The 12,914-nt window shown below is 34.9% G+C and overlaps 1 protein-coding gene across 2 annotated transcripts in view; it reads right to left on the bottom strand.

Moving 5' to 3' along the window:
* Nucleotides 1-529: 529 nt before the first annotated feature.
* The window catches only part of ZC2HC1A (zinc finger C2HC-type containing 1A), a 35,230-nt gene continuing 22,845 nt past the window's right edge, over nucleotides 530-12,914 (bottom strand). The window contains exons 8-10 of one of the 2 annotated variants that reach the window (XM_065829947.2): nucleotides 10,970-11,092; nucleotides 6,923-7,030; nucleotides 530-6,226 (exon numbers count right to left, since the gene is read on the bottom strand). In XM_065829947.2, coding sequence (XP_065686019.1) covers nucleotides 6,046-6,226; nucleotides 6,923-7,030; nucleotides 10,970-11,092 — 412 coding nt within the window. In that variant the 3' untranslated portion in view covers nucleotides 530-6,045. The remainder of the gene's footprint in view (nucleotides 6,227-6,922; nucleotides 7,031-10,969; nucleotides 11,093-12,914) is intronic. The other variant, XM_065829949.2, reaches the window with a different exon arrangement.

Below are 12,914 nucleotides of genomic sequence, written 5' to 3' on the forward strand. Positions count from 1 at the left end.
TGAAAAATATAACTTATTTTTTTCCCTGCTTAATCATTTCATCAACACAAGTGCTCTAACCTCATGAAGGAGAACAAGCCCAGATCAAGCTTAGATTTTATATTATACCTTACAGCCTTATTAAAAAGAAAAAAAAAACCACAATAGTTTACTACAGGTATGACAGTGATAGGCTCTGTATAAACTAAGGTCACTATATAGTTGGGAAAAAGAAGAGACAGAGAGTTAACTTTATATAAGCAGGTCACATTGATTTAAATATCTGGTATAGAGTAGTTTTCAAGGTGACTGAGTTGTCCAAATGTCATCTCACAAATCAATCAAAAAGACCTGTCCTTTGAAAGGAATAACCAAGTGGTTCTCTCCCGATCGCTAGGAGAGGACAGTGGATGATCCTCACATCAGGGCTGGTGTACCTGAGAGCAAAGACATCACAATATTCATACAGTTGAAATGATGTTACCTATACTTATGCTATTTTGTTTAAGACAATTTCACATTTGGCTCCAAAAATGTGTGAATCACAAAGTTTTATTGGCATGTTTGCTTTATTGTTAACAAGTGGCAAATTAGCATTGGGTAGTGATTTACATGTATTAAAATAGAACTGACAGTTTAAAATAAACACATTATACCAAATAAGATGCAAACAAACTCAGGAATTCTGCAAAAAAAAAATACTGGATGGTCACAAACACAAATATTCAATGTTGTGAGGGGCAAGGCAAACTATAATAAACACAGTGCTGACAAAATCAATCACCTCAAACACATGAATAAACACTTCATTGAAAAACATGGAACATCAATAAATAAACTTATGAAGATACATACTAAGTATATCATATGAAGGATGGAAACCAGGAGCTAGAGCAATCATATAAAGTAGGTATTGTAACAGCCATAGAACACTCAGCACTTTACAGATTAGACCCAAATCCATTCCTGCTTCTGCCAGAAATCCAAATCCAAATACAGAACTATGGTAAACCATGCACTAGTATTTGGAACTTAAGTTCAACATTCAGTTATATCAGACTGAATATTTGATTTGCTAACTCAAAAGCTAATGTTCACATTGCAGAAATATGATTTCCCTATTGATTATTTTTGTAAAGAAGAAACACTAATTTAGAGGAAATCTGAACAAGCTATTTTCTGGCAACATGAAATGGAATGAGGCTAAGTAAGATCCTCCAGAAATGTATATTCTAGAACGATATATCAAAACAAAACAACCCACTGAACTAGTAAGCAAGAGTAATCTCTTATATTGTGAATATTGGGAAGAAAATACCTACCAAGTAACTGCTGAATACAGCTAGAGAATATTTTTTCTATCATTTCTTCCAACAACAATATGAGGTAACTCAAATCTTACTTAGCAAGTTGAAAAAAACAACCAAAAACATCAGCAACAAAACCACCACAAGTTGGAGTGAGTTTTATGTGAAAGGCAATAAAACTATTTTCATCAGTCACCAAAACCACTTTCACCAAAAATGAAAATTCTACTGTCATACAATCCATATAATTATTCATAGCTTAGTCAAACTGAAAAGAATAAAAAATGCCAAAAGTGCTTTTATAAAACACACATTTGTCATCCAAGATTAAAAAAAACCTCTTGTAACAAGTTTGTTCTTTGCACATTTACGAAGTCTATGTGATGGAAACTAGCACTTCTTGAGAACTTTGCAATACATAGACAATACCATTTCATTTTATACTCAAGAGTATTTACATGGCCTACACCAGTGTGCACTGCTACAGACCTCATTTATTATCATTTAAACTACTGCAGCCGTACCTCCTTCCACTGATTGCATAACCAGGCATCACAAAACCCTTTGTTTTGCACACGGCGCTTCAGGCGCTACCTCTCAGTTGCAATGGTGAATTAAGACCTAGTCTCAGACAACAGAGAACTCCCATGACGCTTGAGGACTGAGTCATTTCTTACAATACATTTTGGAGTTACCACCTTGTGGAGGAGCCTGAGAAAGCGTTGCGGGGGGTTCGGTGCCTGGAGCACCATGGGGAGCTCCCCCTGCACCACCTCCTCTGCCTCAGCCCTGCGGGGTGAGCCCCTCACACCCACTCGGGAGCTCAGTGACTCCTGGAGTCTCTTTGGCAAATTTGAAAAGTTCTGCCTAAATGTTCATTTCATAGGTACAAGCTGAAACAGTGGAAAAGCACCTCCCCATGCCCACTCCCCTGGAGCGGTGTGTAGGACTGGGGGTATAACTATCCCTGTAGCATTATACCAAAGTTGCTGTATATTTAGAGATTTCAGATGTGAAACTACCTGGGGTATCATGCATAAATACAAACCTGTGTATGACACATCATGTAAAGATTAAGCCTTATGCTATGTTTTTTCTACTAGCGAAACTGGTATTTTTCATAACTCCATTGCACTTGTATCAGTAGAGTTCCAATGATCCTGTGCTCCTTTCTGGCACAGAGATGTCTCTTGTATAACAGATATTCACAAAAGCAGAATGGAAATACAAATATCCTCAGGCCAGACCTCAAAAACAGCCTTTTCCTTGTTTCTTTATATGGAATTTTACCTTTGACTTTTTTTTTTTTTCTTTTTCAATTGAATGGAAGAACCTAAGTAAGCACATTAGGAAGATGTGGCAGACAGTAAAAGTCTATAATAGGGTCAGACATTGGTATAGGAATTATTAATAGAATAACATCAACAAAGTTCACTTTAAATGGACAGTAACTACTAGTAGTTTGCTGTCTGAGGTTTCACAATCCTTCAGCAGCGTCCAGTTCTGTTTTGTATCAACTTCGCTTTACCGAAACAACTTTTTACATTTGTATAACTTACGAGTTCTCACAAAATACAGGTGTGCTCATGCACACTATCTAAGGAATTTTGGCTTTTGAGTTAAACATCTGTCAACAGGGCATCCAGAGCTTGACACTGGGTAAATTCAGACTCATCAGTGAAGTGCATCAGTGGTGCACAGATCATCTAGCAGTTTTATCTTCACAATTATAAATATTTTTATTCTTGAGACATTTTGGAATACTGTCAGTGTATGTATCCATATACAGTATACAGGAGAGAGGGCTAGGGCAAGAGGGTTTGGACCTAGGTTGTTATAAATTAAATTTGTGAACTTCCTGACACATGTAATGTACCTAAAGATTCAAAATTCAAAGTCCATCTCCCATAACAGTTTATTTTTTATTTAAATATAGCAAATTTGTTTCCCATACTTAGTTTTGCAGGAGCATTATTAAAACAAATCTACTATTTCCTAACAAACATGCAATTGAGATGGAATCACAGTGATCTGTGCTGATAACCTGTGTAATACCGTCTATGGTCTGTAACACCAGAGACTCCAGTCACTCAGTAACAAAACCAGTTGATGAAATGGAAACATATTAGGCCTCTGATAGTCTCACTATACAGTGGTAAACAGCCCAGACAATTATATTTCCATTGTCTGCTTATAGTTATTGTAGATTTAAACACACATTACCCAATGTTACTATCAACAATCATTTATGTTTCACTAGACCTTCTTGTAATGGCAAATTGAAAGATCAGGAAATCTTTTAAAAACTCTTTAGTTCAGGTTAATCCCTTGTCTAGTCCTTGCTATAAATCAAAGAACTATAAATGAAGTAAATTTGTGACTCAAGTAATTTACTAAGTGCTGCATTGGAAGCAAACAGTTACACAAACAGCTCAAAAAGCAGAAACTAAGGTAACTGCATGTGGATTGATTTAAAACTAGGAAACCTGCCACCTACAATTCAAAGGAGAAACAGTCACTGTTTTTTATACAGTTATGGTAATCCTCGAAATCCTGGGAGGTATTTATTTCCTTACTAAACTTTCTCTTTGTAGAAAGCATTTTCACTAAATGGTAAGCTGCGTTTTTCAGCAGAAACAAGAACTGGAAATTCATTGACCCAGACAAAGGAATTGATTCCTCACTAACTCAAACCTATTCTGAACTTGGATCTTTGCTGATGAACATGCAGCTTGCAATAATTCAGTCTGCAGACCTCCATGACCCAAGCCCAGGGCAAATTTTCTAAAGCAGGCTTATCTATGCAAAGGACACAGGATTCCAGCTTTTCCAAGTACAGATATGAATGTGACAAAATATGGATCCTAGAACCTAAACTACCTAGAAGATAATTTGGCTAAGATTTGTCAGTTCTAACTATTGTTACCAGTCATCCATCCTTCCATGCTCAGTAGCCACCTTACACAAAACATAATAAAACAAGACTATGCTGAATGAAGGATAATCTCTCAAAATCTCTTTGTATAAAAAGCGTCAGACAATTCAACATCATTGAACTAATTCTAAAACATCAATAGCTTGTGGCCTGCAACATGACTACATCAAGTCTCTTAGATCTCTCCACCCTCCAAGACTGGTACCTGCTTTGGAGATGCTTTTCTTCAATTACACTTTCTTCAAAATTGGCCCCCACTGATGGTGATCACAGGTTTTGAAAATGCAAACAATTATCATACTGCTATAATGAAACACTACATTATTTTTTGTATAAGCTAGAAAGAAATTATATAAATTGATACTAATGGTGTTTGTGACCTGAAAGTAACCATTTCTGACAAAACGAGTATATTTATTGTGGGAAAGGCACAATAAAGTTCTTTCAGATTGTTTTTTCATGCATAAGATGGTGCCAGCACTTCAAAGCAAAACTTCACAAAACAAATCGCTACATTCAGACACAAGTGATTTGTTTTGTGAATGGTTTTAATATCCTGTGTAATTTATAAAATAAACCACAACAACTTCTTCCAGGGCCTGACCCTTCTTCCCAACAAATTAATACAAAGTCTGTCCCTAACTTTAAGAGACTGCTATTTAGAGCCCAAGAATGAACGAGATTGCAAAAAAACACATGTAAGGTATTAACACATAAACCTGTGGAGCACAGTTACTCCATTATGCACTCACATATGAGCTGTGCTATTTGCACAGGAATAAGAATACAAAAGTCACTATGTACATCAAGTTCTACTGTTCTAATAACCTACATTTTAATGGGACTCTTTTTTTTTTTTTTTGTATTGGATACATCAATAAAGCTGTTTTCAAAACAAGAGTTCAACATTTAGGTAGGATAAAAGCAGAGACTTTGCCTCTCCTTCAGGAAATGAGGGAGGAGAAAAAAGGAGCAGGACCTTTGGAAACCTTTGAAGACAAAAAGCATAAAAGTTGTAGATGCTAATCGTAGTGGAGCACAGGAGGAAGACGACAAGTATTTCTGAACAAAAGGAACTTAGTAAAAAGATGATACCATATTTGTCCTTATAAATACATACAAATATTAACATTCTCTTTGGAAAACAGAACATGAAACAGGTTTTTTTGTGGCTTTCCATCTTACATGTGAATAAAGTTCTCAGGTAGCTTTTCTACTTCAATTCTTTAAATAAAACCCTAGGATGTTACTAGAAAGTCCAATTGGGATACCACTGTTAAAGAGTTTAAAAGGATCCAGACTTTTTGCACTTTTAACTAGGAATTTATAAGGAGTTGCTCATGTTGTTTTCACTTACAACACAGCATCTAAGTTACTGTCACATATTAAGGAAATGCTTTCACAGAGAAACTTTTGAAGCCCAAGTTCTTCATGGCTAGTTACACATGGGTAAGTATTATCCTACATAGGTGATTTAAATAATCCTTTACCTAGTAGGATTTACAAGAAAAATTACATTGAACCACTTCCGCTACCTAAGTTACTTTACACATTTTTACCTTAATTTTATATATTTCTAACAGGGATTAAAGAGTATTTCCTTGAATGGCACAGTTTTAGGTACTTGCTATTTTTATATACAGTATATATATTTGTTTATAAATAACTGTGTAACCAGAAGATTGCACTCAGAAAATTACAATGTGATGTTTCAATATGTTTGCAGCATGAAATCTAACTGGACGGAGTGCTCTAGCTTTCCATGCAGCAGTACATAGCAGATGCTTCTGATTTCTCTTTTTCTTTTTGCGTTTAAGAATATGTTCACACAACCATTCTTCGAATTCCACACTCACAGCAAAATTTTGCCCATTCCACTGGATACCTTGTTCCACATTCATGGCAGAACTTGGATAAATGTACAGCTGAATTTCCTTCACTGCTTTTTGAACTTCCTCCATTGACTGAGTGGTCTCCACTGTCATACCCCATTTTACCATCAGACCTGGAAATTCCAAGATAAAGAACATTCTCTGTAATACAGCTTAGCATAACTTGATGCAAGATTATTCTAATCTCTGAAGTGAATGACTATTGTTACTGACATTTTCATACTTACACTTTCTATTTATTTACTTATTATATACCTTATATCTCTACCCAGACTTCCCTACTTATCTCCAGATACCCCTCTTTGTTTCAAGAAAACAAAAAATGCTGAAATTTTAGGAGAAGCATCAAATATTTGATTCACTAGTTAGATTAACTGGAGTGTTTGAAAACTTAAAACTTAGTTTGTTAAAACAAGAAAGACTAAAACAGCAATATGATTTTTATCCTACCCTTTTAAAGTGCAGACATCAGAAAATTTGTGTGCTTGGCATGCAAATTTAATGTCATTTCAACTGAACCACTCACTTCCCATTTGGAAGTACACTTCTTTATTTTTTCAACAGCTCCTAAGAGGTTTTCGACATCTCTAAGAGCCTTTTGTGCACATCTGAGAAAGCTGATGACAAAGGTGTTCCGTTAGATGCTAAATACGCAAAATATATTAAGTATCTTAAACATGTCAAATAAGATTGATCATGAGTTATCTATTAACTGCAGAGAACAATATTTTCCCCAATTTCTTTAATAATAAGCACTCCCTTTTAATAAAAGTATTATTGCTGATAAAATCCACAAAGTTAAATGCTACCTTGAGTAACTGTCTGAATTGCTAGTTTTTCTTTTGCTTGTTAGAGCACTTGTGCTCATGGTTCTTGCCACACTAGGAGGGGTTGATGTCCGTGTTTTTGTTGTGCCTCTGAAAGAGAGTAAATATCTGATGAATTATATACACACAAAAATAATATACATTTACAAATGATATTTAAAAAATTAGTTCATCAATCTACACACCAATTAATTGTATAAAAATATCACTTAATTCCTACCCAGAGCACACAGAAAAGCTTTGCCATGAACTTGCATTTGAACTATAACTTCAGTCTTACAATGACAAGCTAAATGGAACAGCGTTTCACTTGCTATCACACCAAAATACAGGTAGATTCTGCACTATTGGTTAGTTAGTGTGTTCTAATGTCTACCTTGACAGACTACAAGTCATTTCTTGTATATGACCAAGTTTTTCTGTTCTCATTCTTGAACACCAATGCATAAATGGGACTGGCTCATGGACATTATAAAAAAAACCAAACATGATGATGGAGCCAAGTTCTTCTCAGTGACAACCAGTGATAAGACAAGGTGCAATGTGTATAAACTAGAACACAGGAGGTTCCATTTAAATTTGAGAAGAAACTTCTTCTCAGTGAGGGTGACAGAACACTGGAACAGGCTGCCCAGGGAGGCTGTGGAGTCTCCCTCTCTGGAGACATTAAAAACACACCTGGATACATTCCTGTGTAACTTCATCTGGGTGTTCCTGCTCTGGCAGGGGGATTGGACTAGATGATCTTCTGAGATCTCTTCCAATCCCTAACATTCTGTGATTCTGTATGAAATTATACGTATCTAAAGTATTCAAGTTTAACACAAATAGTTTCTACATGCAACAGGTAGAGTGGAACCACCAAAGATTCTGGCTCACTGAGCAGAACACCAGCCAGTATTTAGCAAGGAGAGTCTAATGATGGTTTTATTAATTAAAAAAAAAAAAAAAAAAAAAAAGTAGTAAGTTCTATCAGAATGGAAGACTATTAAAAGTTATGTCAGTCTTTCAGAATTTACAGAGGGCCAGGATAAAAGTTCTAAGTGTAACCTAAATTACATTGCTACAAGTATGCACAACAGTACAGATGCTAAATACTCTGTGTCATTTCCCTCATCTCATTTTACATGGAAGAGAAACCTTTCTTTACAACTGAGTAAAATTCACTAGATCAATAGTGGAACAAACATACTCAACTGTTACTTGTTACGGAAGCTAGGAAAGCACATAAAGAAAAATTCAGCTGTAGACACAGAAATGGTACTTATAATGGATCAGGGATGATCAGACAATGATGCAAAGAATGACTGTGCTTCAAATTCCTATTCAGACAACTCCAAGTTAAATTTAAGTTTTTCAAAAGTATTACTGACTCAGTTGTCTCTGGATTTTCAACTTGGGACCAACATATTACTTTCTCAAAACTAACAGCATTAATTTCTTTAAGTGAAGCCTCTTCAAGGTGTACGCTGAATTAGCAATTTTTTTTTTTAACATAATGCTAGGAATCCTAGGTATTCGAAAGAAATTAACACGAATAATTGTCCACTATTCTTTCCTGTATTTCAGCTGTTCCATTCTCTAAAATATGTATAACATACCCTCATCTCACTAGGTAGTCTGAAAATTCACTTGATACTCTAATGCTAGGTGTACACTAGAGAAGTTTCCCAGAAATCACAGTGTCCTTAAACCATGATTCGTAAGTGGGTGGAGGGGAGGGCAGAATATTCAAAAGCCACACTGAAAGTGCACTGTCCACACTGTTTATTGAGGGATGAAGAGTCCCATGAACAGATAAACATAATTCATTAAAGGTTTTATGGGACATCTTAATTCTGAAATGTTTAAACATAGTATTCTGCATAATCTCTATAGATTTTATTTTCCCAATTCATCTTCTAAATGTACAGAAAAAAAAAATCAAATTTATATTCAGACTAGAAACTTTAATATGAGTCTTATAATTAACTGCAATGATTTTTGCCATTTTGATGAGTAAATCAACAGAAGTAGCAGGCTGCCACTGTTTACAACTTCATTCATCCCAGATCTAGACACATAATTAGCATGAGGTTTCATGATGAGAAATCTTGAAATTGCATCCTTAAGTTGTAATCTGATCTCTAGATACAGATGTCTTCCAACAAAGTCAGACATTCCTGATTATCTCCATTTTTGTCACCAGAGCTTTGTCCCTTCCAATCTGCCCAACCTCTGCCACTTCTATTTATTTCTCCAGTTCTGTTGTTTGATCTGTTTGGTTGTATTTTCTGTTTTGTTTTTGCAAAGGTATCTAAATCCCTAATCTAAGTTGTATCACATGAAGTATTAATGGAGCCTGATGGCAGATGAGGCTGTGTACCAAAGCCACCTTGAACTCTTAAAATCTGGACATACCATTAAAGATGTTTATTATCCATTCTCAGTTTCAAAAGAAAGAGGATAGAAGGGGACCTCCCTTCCTGAAACAGCTCATGTCATATGTCTAGTTGAATTACCACTACTTGCAAAACTAGAAACTGAATGAAATTTGTAAAAGAAGCTTGCCTTTTTTATTTATGCATTTACAATGTGGCTGGATTTTGCTATGAAATACTGAAATATCAAGCTTCCTTCCTAGACAGGGTGTTTTCAGATATTCTTGATAGCTGTCACTGTCACCAACAGCTCATAGTTCTGTGCAAAATCATAAATAAGTTCCTTATCACTAACAGCATGCATGGATGCCAAAGTCCAAAATCCTTTGCTGTGAACTGTAACCATCCACACTACCACACTGAATTGAACAATGGCTAGTAGCTATTCACATCTGTCCAGTGCTGTTGGCACATAACCTATTGAATAGCTTCCTGCAAAGAAGGCAGATTTATATAAATGTCCACTGGGTTTGTGCATTAAGAACAATAACGATGTTATGAAGAGCAGAATAAGTGCCTCTACTCTTAAAGAAGTTCTCTCGAGAAGCAAAATCGCTCCAGAGATAGGGGTTATTGTACGCAAGTTTAGCAACTTATGAAGACAAATTTTCAACATCTTAGTAACGCATTATAAAATGAAAAACTGACCTAATTTTTGAGAGTTCACAGGATCTATAGCTCTAACCAAGAATGTAAAGGAACAACAACAACATTTCTGTTTGTCTAAGAAAAGCTTCCCCCCGCACCCCTTCATTCCTTTTGCTTCTTCAAATAGAAACCAAAGTTCAAATATTCTGGCCCTGCCTCAAAGGTACTTCAGTTTTCATTACAACACTATAACACCATCAAAAGATTTGGACACTTTTCTACTATTTAAAGTATTACATTCCATGTATGTGACACATAAATCATTACTAATTTCTCTTTCGCAGTATTGTTTAAGGTATTGTTTACAAAGAATCGGCCCATTTGAATTTGGCATCTTCCAAATTATATCAAAGGGTTAAAAACAATATAGTGTCTATTCCCTTTTTAAAAGATTGGAATGGCCTTTCTTCCCAACTTAGATCTTAAACTTAGTGAATATTCGGAAGTCTTTCTATGAGATAAGTTTGACTTAATGCAAGAGTTTACCTCTCATCACAAAGCCTGTCTTGCTTGGACCACACTGGTTATCTTACAGAAGTAATAGATAGACAACTATTTGACTTTAAGAGAACAAAATTACATTGTCATAAAATATTTGTCTGTAAGGCAGATATTTGTGCAGCTATCAGACTTAAATGCTTACTTCAGCTTTACATCATGCAAATTCAGTTTTATCTCAGGTTTACAACTATAGACGTTCATTACTCAGTCCATTATGAGTCAGTGACAGAAGAAATCAAGTCTGAGAAAAGCCTTCACCTTTCCTGTCCTCCTATGAAGTTGTGTATCTAGTATGAAACAGATACTTATACTAATTACATTACATACTCTTCTCCCACAGCATCTATATTGAAGACATACTGGGCAGTAGATGTCTGTCAAGGTCACACTTTTACTACTCCAGTGCTTTAGAGTAACATTTCTGCAAAACAGATAAACCAAGCTGATTTGTAATACTTACTTCTTAATAGGCAACAACTCATTTGGTCTTTTGATGGTACTGCCTGTTTTTGTGTCAGTGTCATAAAACCTTTGCACATCTCTTCCAGTTCGCAGTGGTGGGCCTAACTTGTCCATCTTACTACTAAAATATATAAAGGGGTACTCATAAGGAGATTGCTAGATTTCTATTTAAGCTATTGCAAAAAAAAAAAAAAAAAAAAATTAAATACTTATATTCTCAAGGAACAACCATTAACTTAAAAAAAGTGCAAATTAGAGTTCAATAGTCCAGGAAACAAAAGAGTACTTTAAAGAAGAGAGGATTTCATAGCCCTATATTTGGATTAGGTTTCCAGTTGTTTTTTTGTTTTTTAAACAAAACAAAAAACTAATGTCAGTTATCCTCACAATTTGGACAACAGAGTTGCATTTGGCTTTTTTTCTTTTAGGAATAGCTTTTATAAGGTTTAGCTTATCACAACTAGAAAAGGGGGCTCATAATTACAAGTCATTTTCTAATACCTTAAGAAAGTTACTAACAGAGATGTAAAAATGAGCCCCCTTAACTTCAGAACTAGCAAGAGGAATTTTTTTCCTTTTTAACTTATGTTTGTTTGTAGAGGCTGAACATTGTGCCCAAAGAGAATAATATGCCTTCCATTTTATTTTCTTTTATGGAGATGAGAAAAGAACAGAGGAAAGCCTGAAAGAAAGACAACTTCATTTTCATATTAAAAAAAACCCCTTTCATAATAGATAGAACTATACATACAGGCAATAATTCAACATTTTTTTTTTACTATTATGGATAACATTTACAAACCCAAAAGAATAAACTATAAATAAAATTTTTAAAAAATTAATTAAATAAAAACCCATCAAAATAAAACAAACCACCATCCTCCCACACATTATCATATGAATAACTTTAGTTTTTGAAAAACTACAACGTATATTAGAAAAATCAGGTCTTCAAGCAAAGCTCTGTATTTTTATCATCTAAAACCATACCGTAAAACCTACAAAAAAGCCCATTATATCTCCAGGTCTACATTAACAATGCAACAGAAATTTCTTCTTATTCTCAAAAAAGCCTAGTAACTTAAGCCTTATCTGGGAAATGATGACACAGAGTATTTTTATTGGTCTTTCTGAAATTAAAGAACTGTAAAGAAACAAACCAAGCAAGATTGATTGAAATGGCTGGGTAAGCGAAGCTTAGCTCTTCTGTAAGCTTCCCACCCCTCAAGGGATGTCATAAGATAAAACAAACAAACAAAACCAACAAAACACAACCTCACAAAGGGAGAAATAATTTCTTAAAATTACTGTGCAGCTTTCTGATTCTTGTCACATAGCCTTAATAAACTACAATGCAAGAAAAATTACTAAACAGCTAATTGCTGTCAAGGAAGAGTGTTATTTTCAATATAGCTTTTAACATTTATATAAAAAAAAAGGCTCTTGTGTACCTCCAACACTCGTATCATACAACTTTTCATACTCCTTCTCCAATAAATTAATATTAAAAGGCACAGAACCCATATGTTTGCAACATAATTTGGTTTTGGGAAGCTTCTGGTGTGAACCTTGCAATCTACATTACATCTGTGAAGCATCAAAGGAAATCTCTCCATAAGGAAGAAAAATTCAACAATACTAAATTATATTCATTCATTATAAAGTCAGCAGGGAACACGGAGATTTTAGTCTTGACAATTTAGTCCCAAACAATGCAGGGTATAATATAAGCTTCCCTAGAGTTGTTCTTCCCACTCTGCCTCCCAAACAAATGTTATAATTCAAACTAATTAACTCAGGAAATGCTTAATCAACTCCTGTTTGAGCAAATACATACTCTTTAAATATTTCCCAAGGACTGAGAAGGAAGACTGATGGTTTTCATGTGGCAAGCCATATACTCCAACCTATCATGATTTTCTTAGCTCTTTTCTAAACCTTTA

Source organism: Patagioenas fasciata, chromosome 2, assembly GCF_037038585.1.
Source record: "Patagioenas fasciata isolate bPatFas1 chromosome 2, bPatFas1.hap1, whole genome shotgun sequence".
In the NCBI taxonomy this organism is placed as follows: Eukaryota; Metazoa; Chordata; class Aves; order Columbiformes; family Columbidae; genus Patagioenas; species Patagioenas fasciata.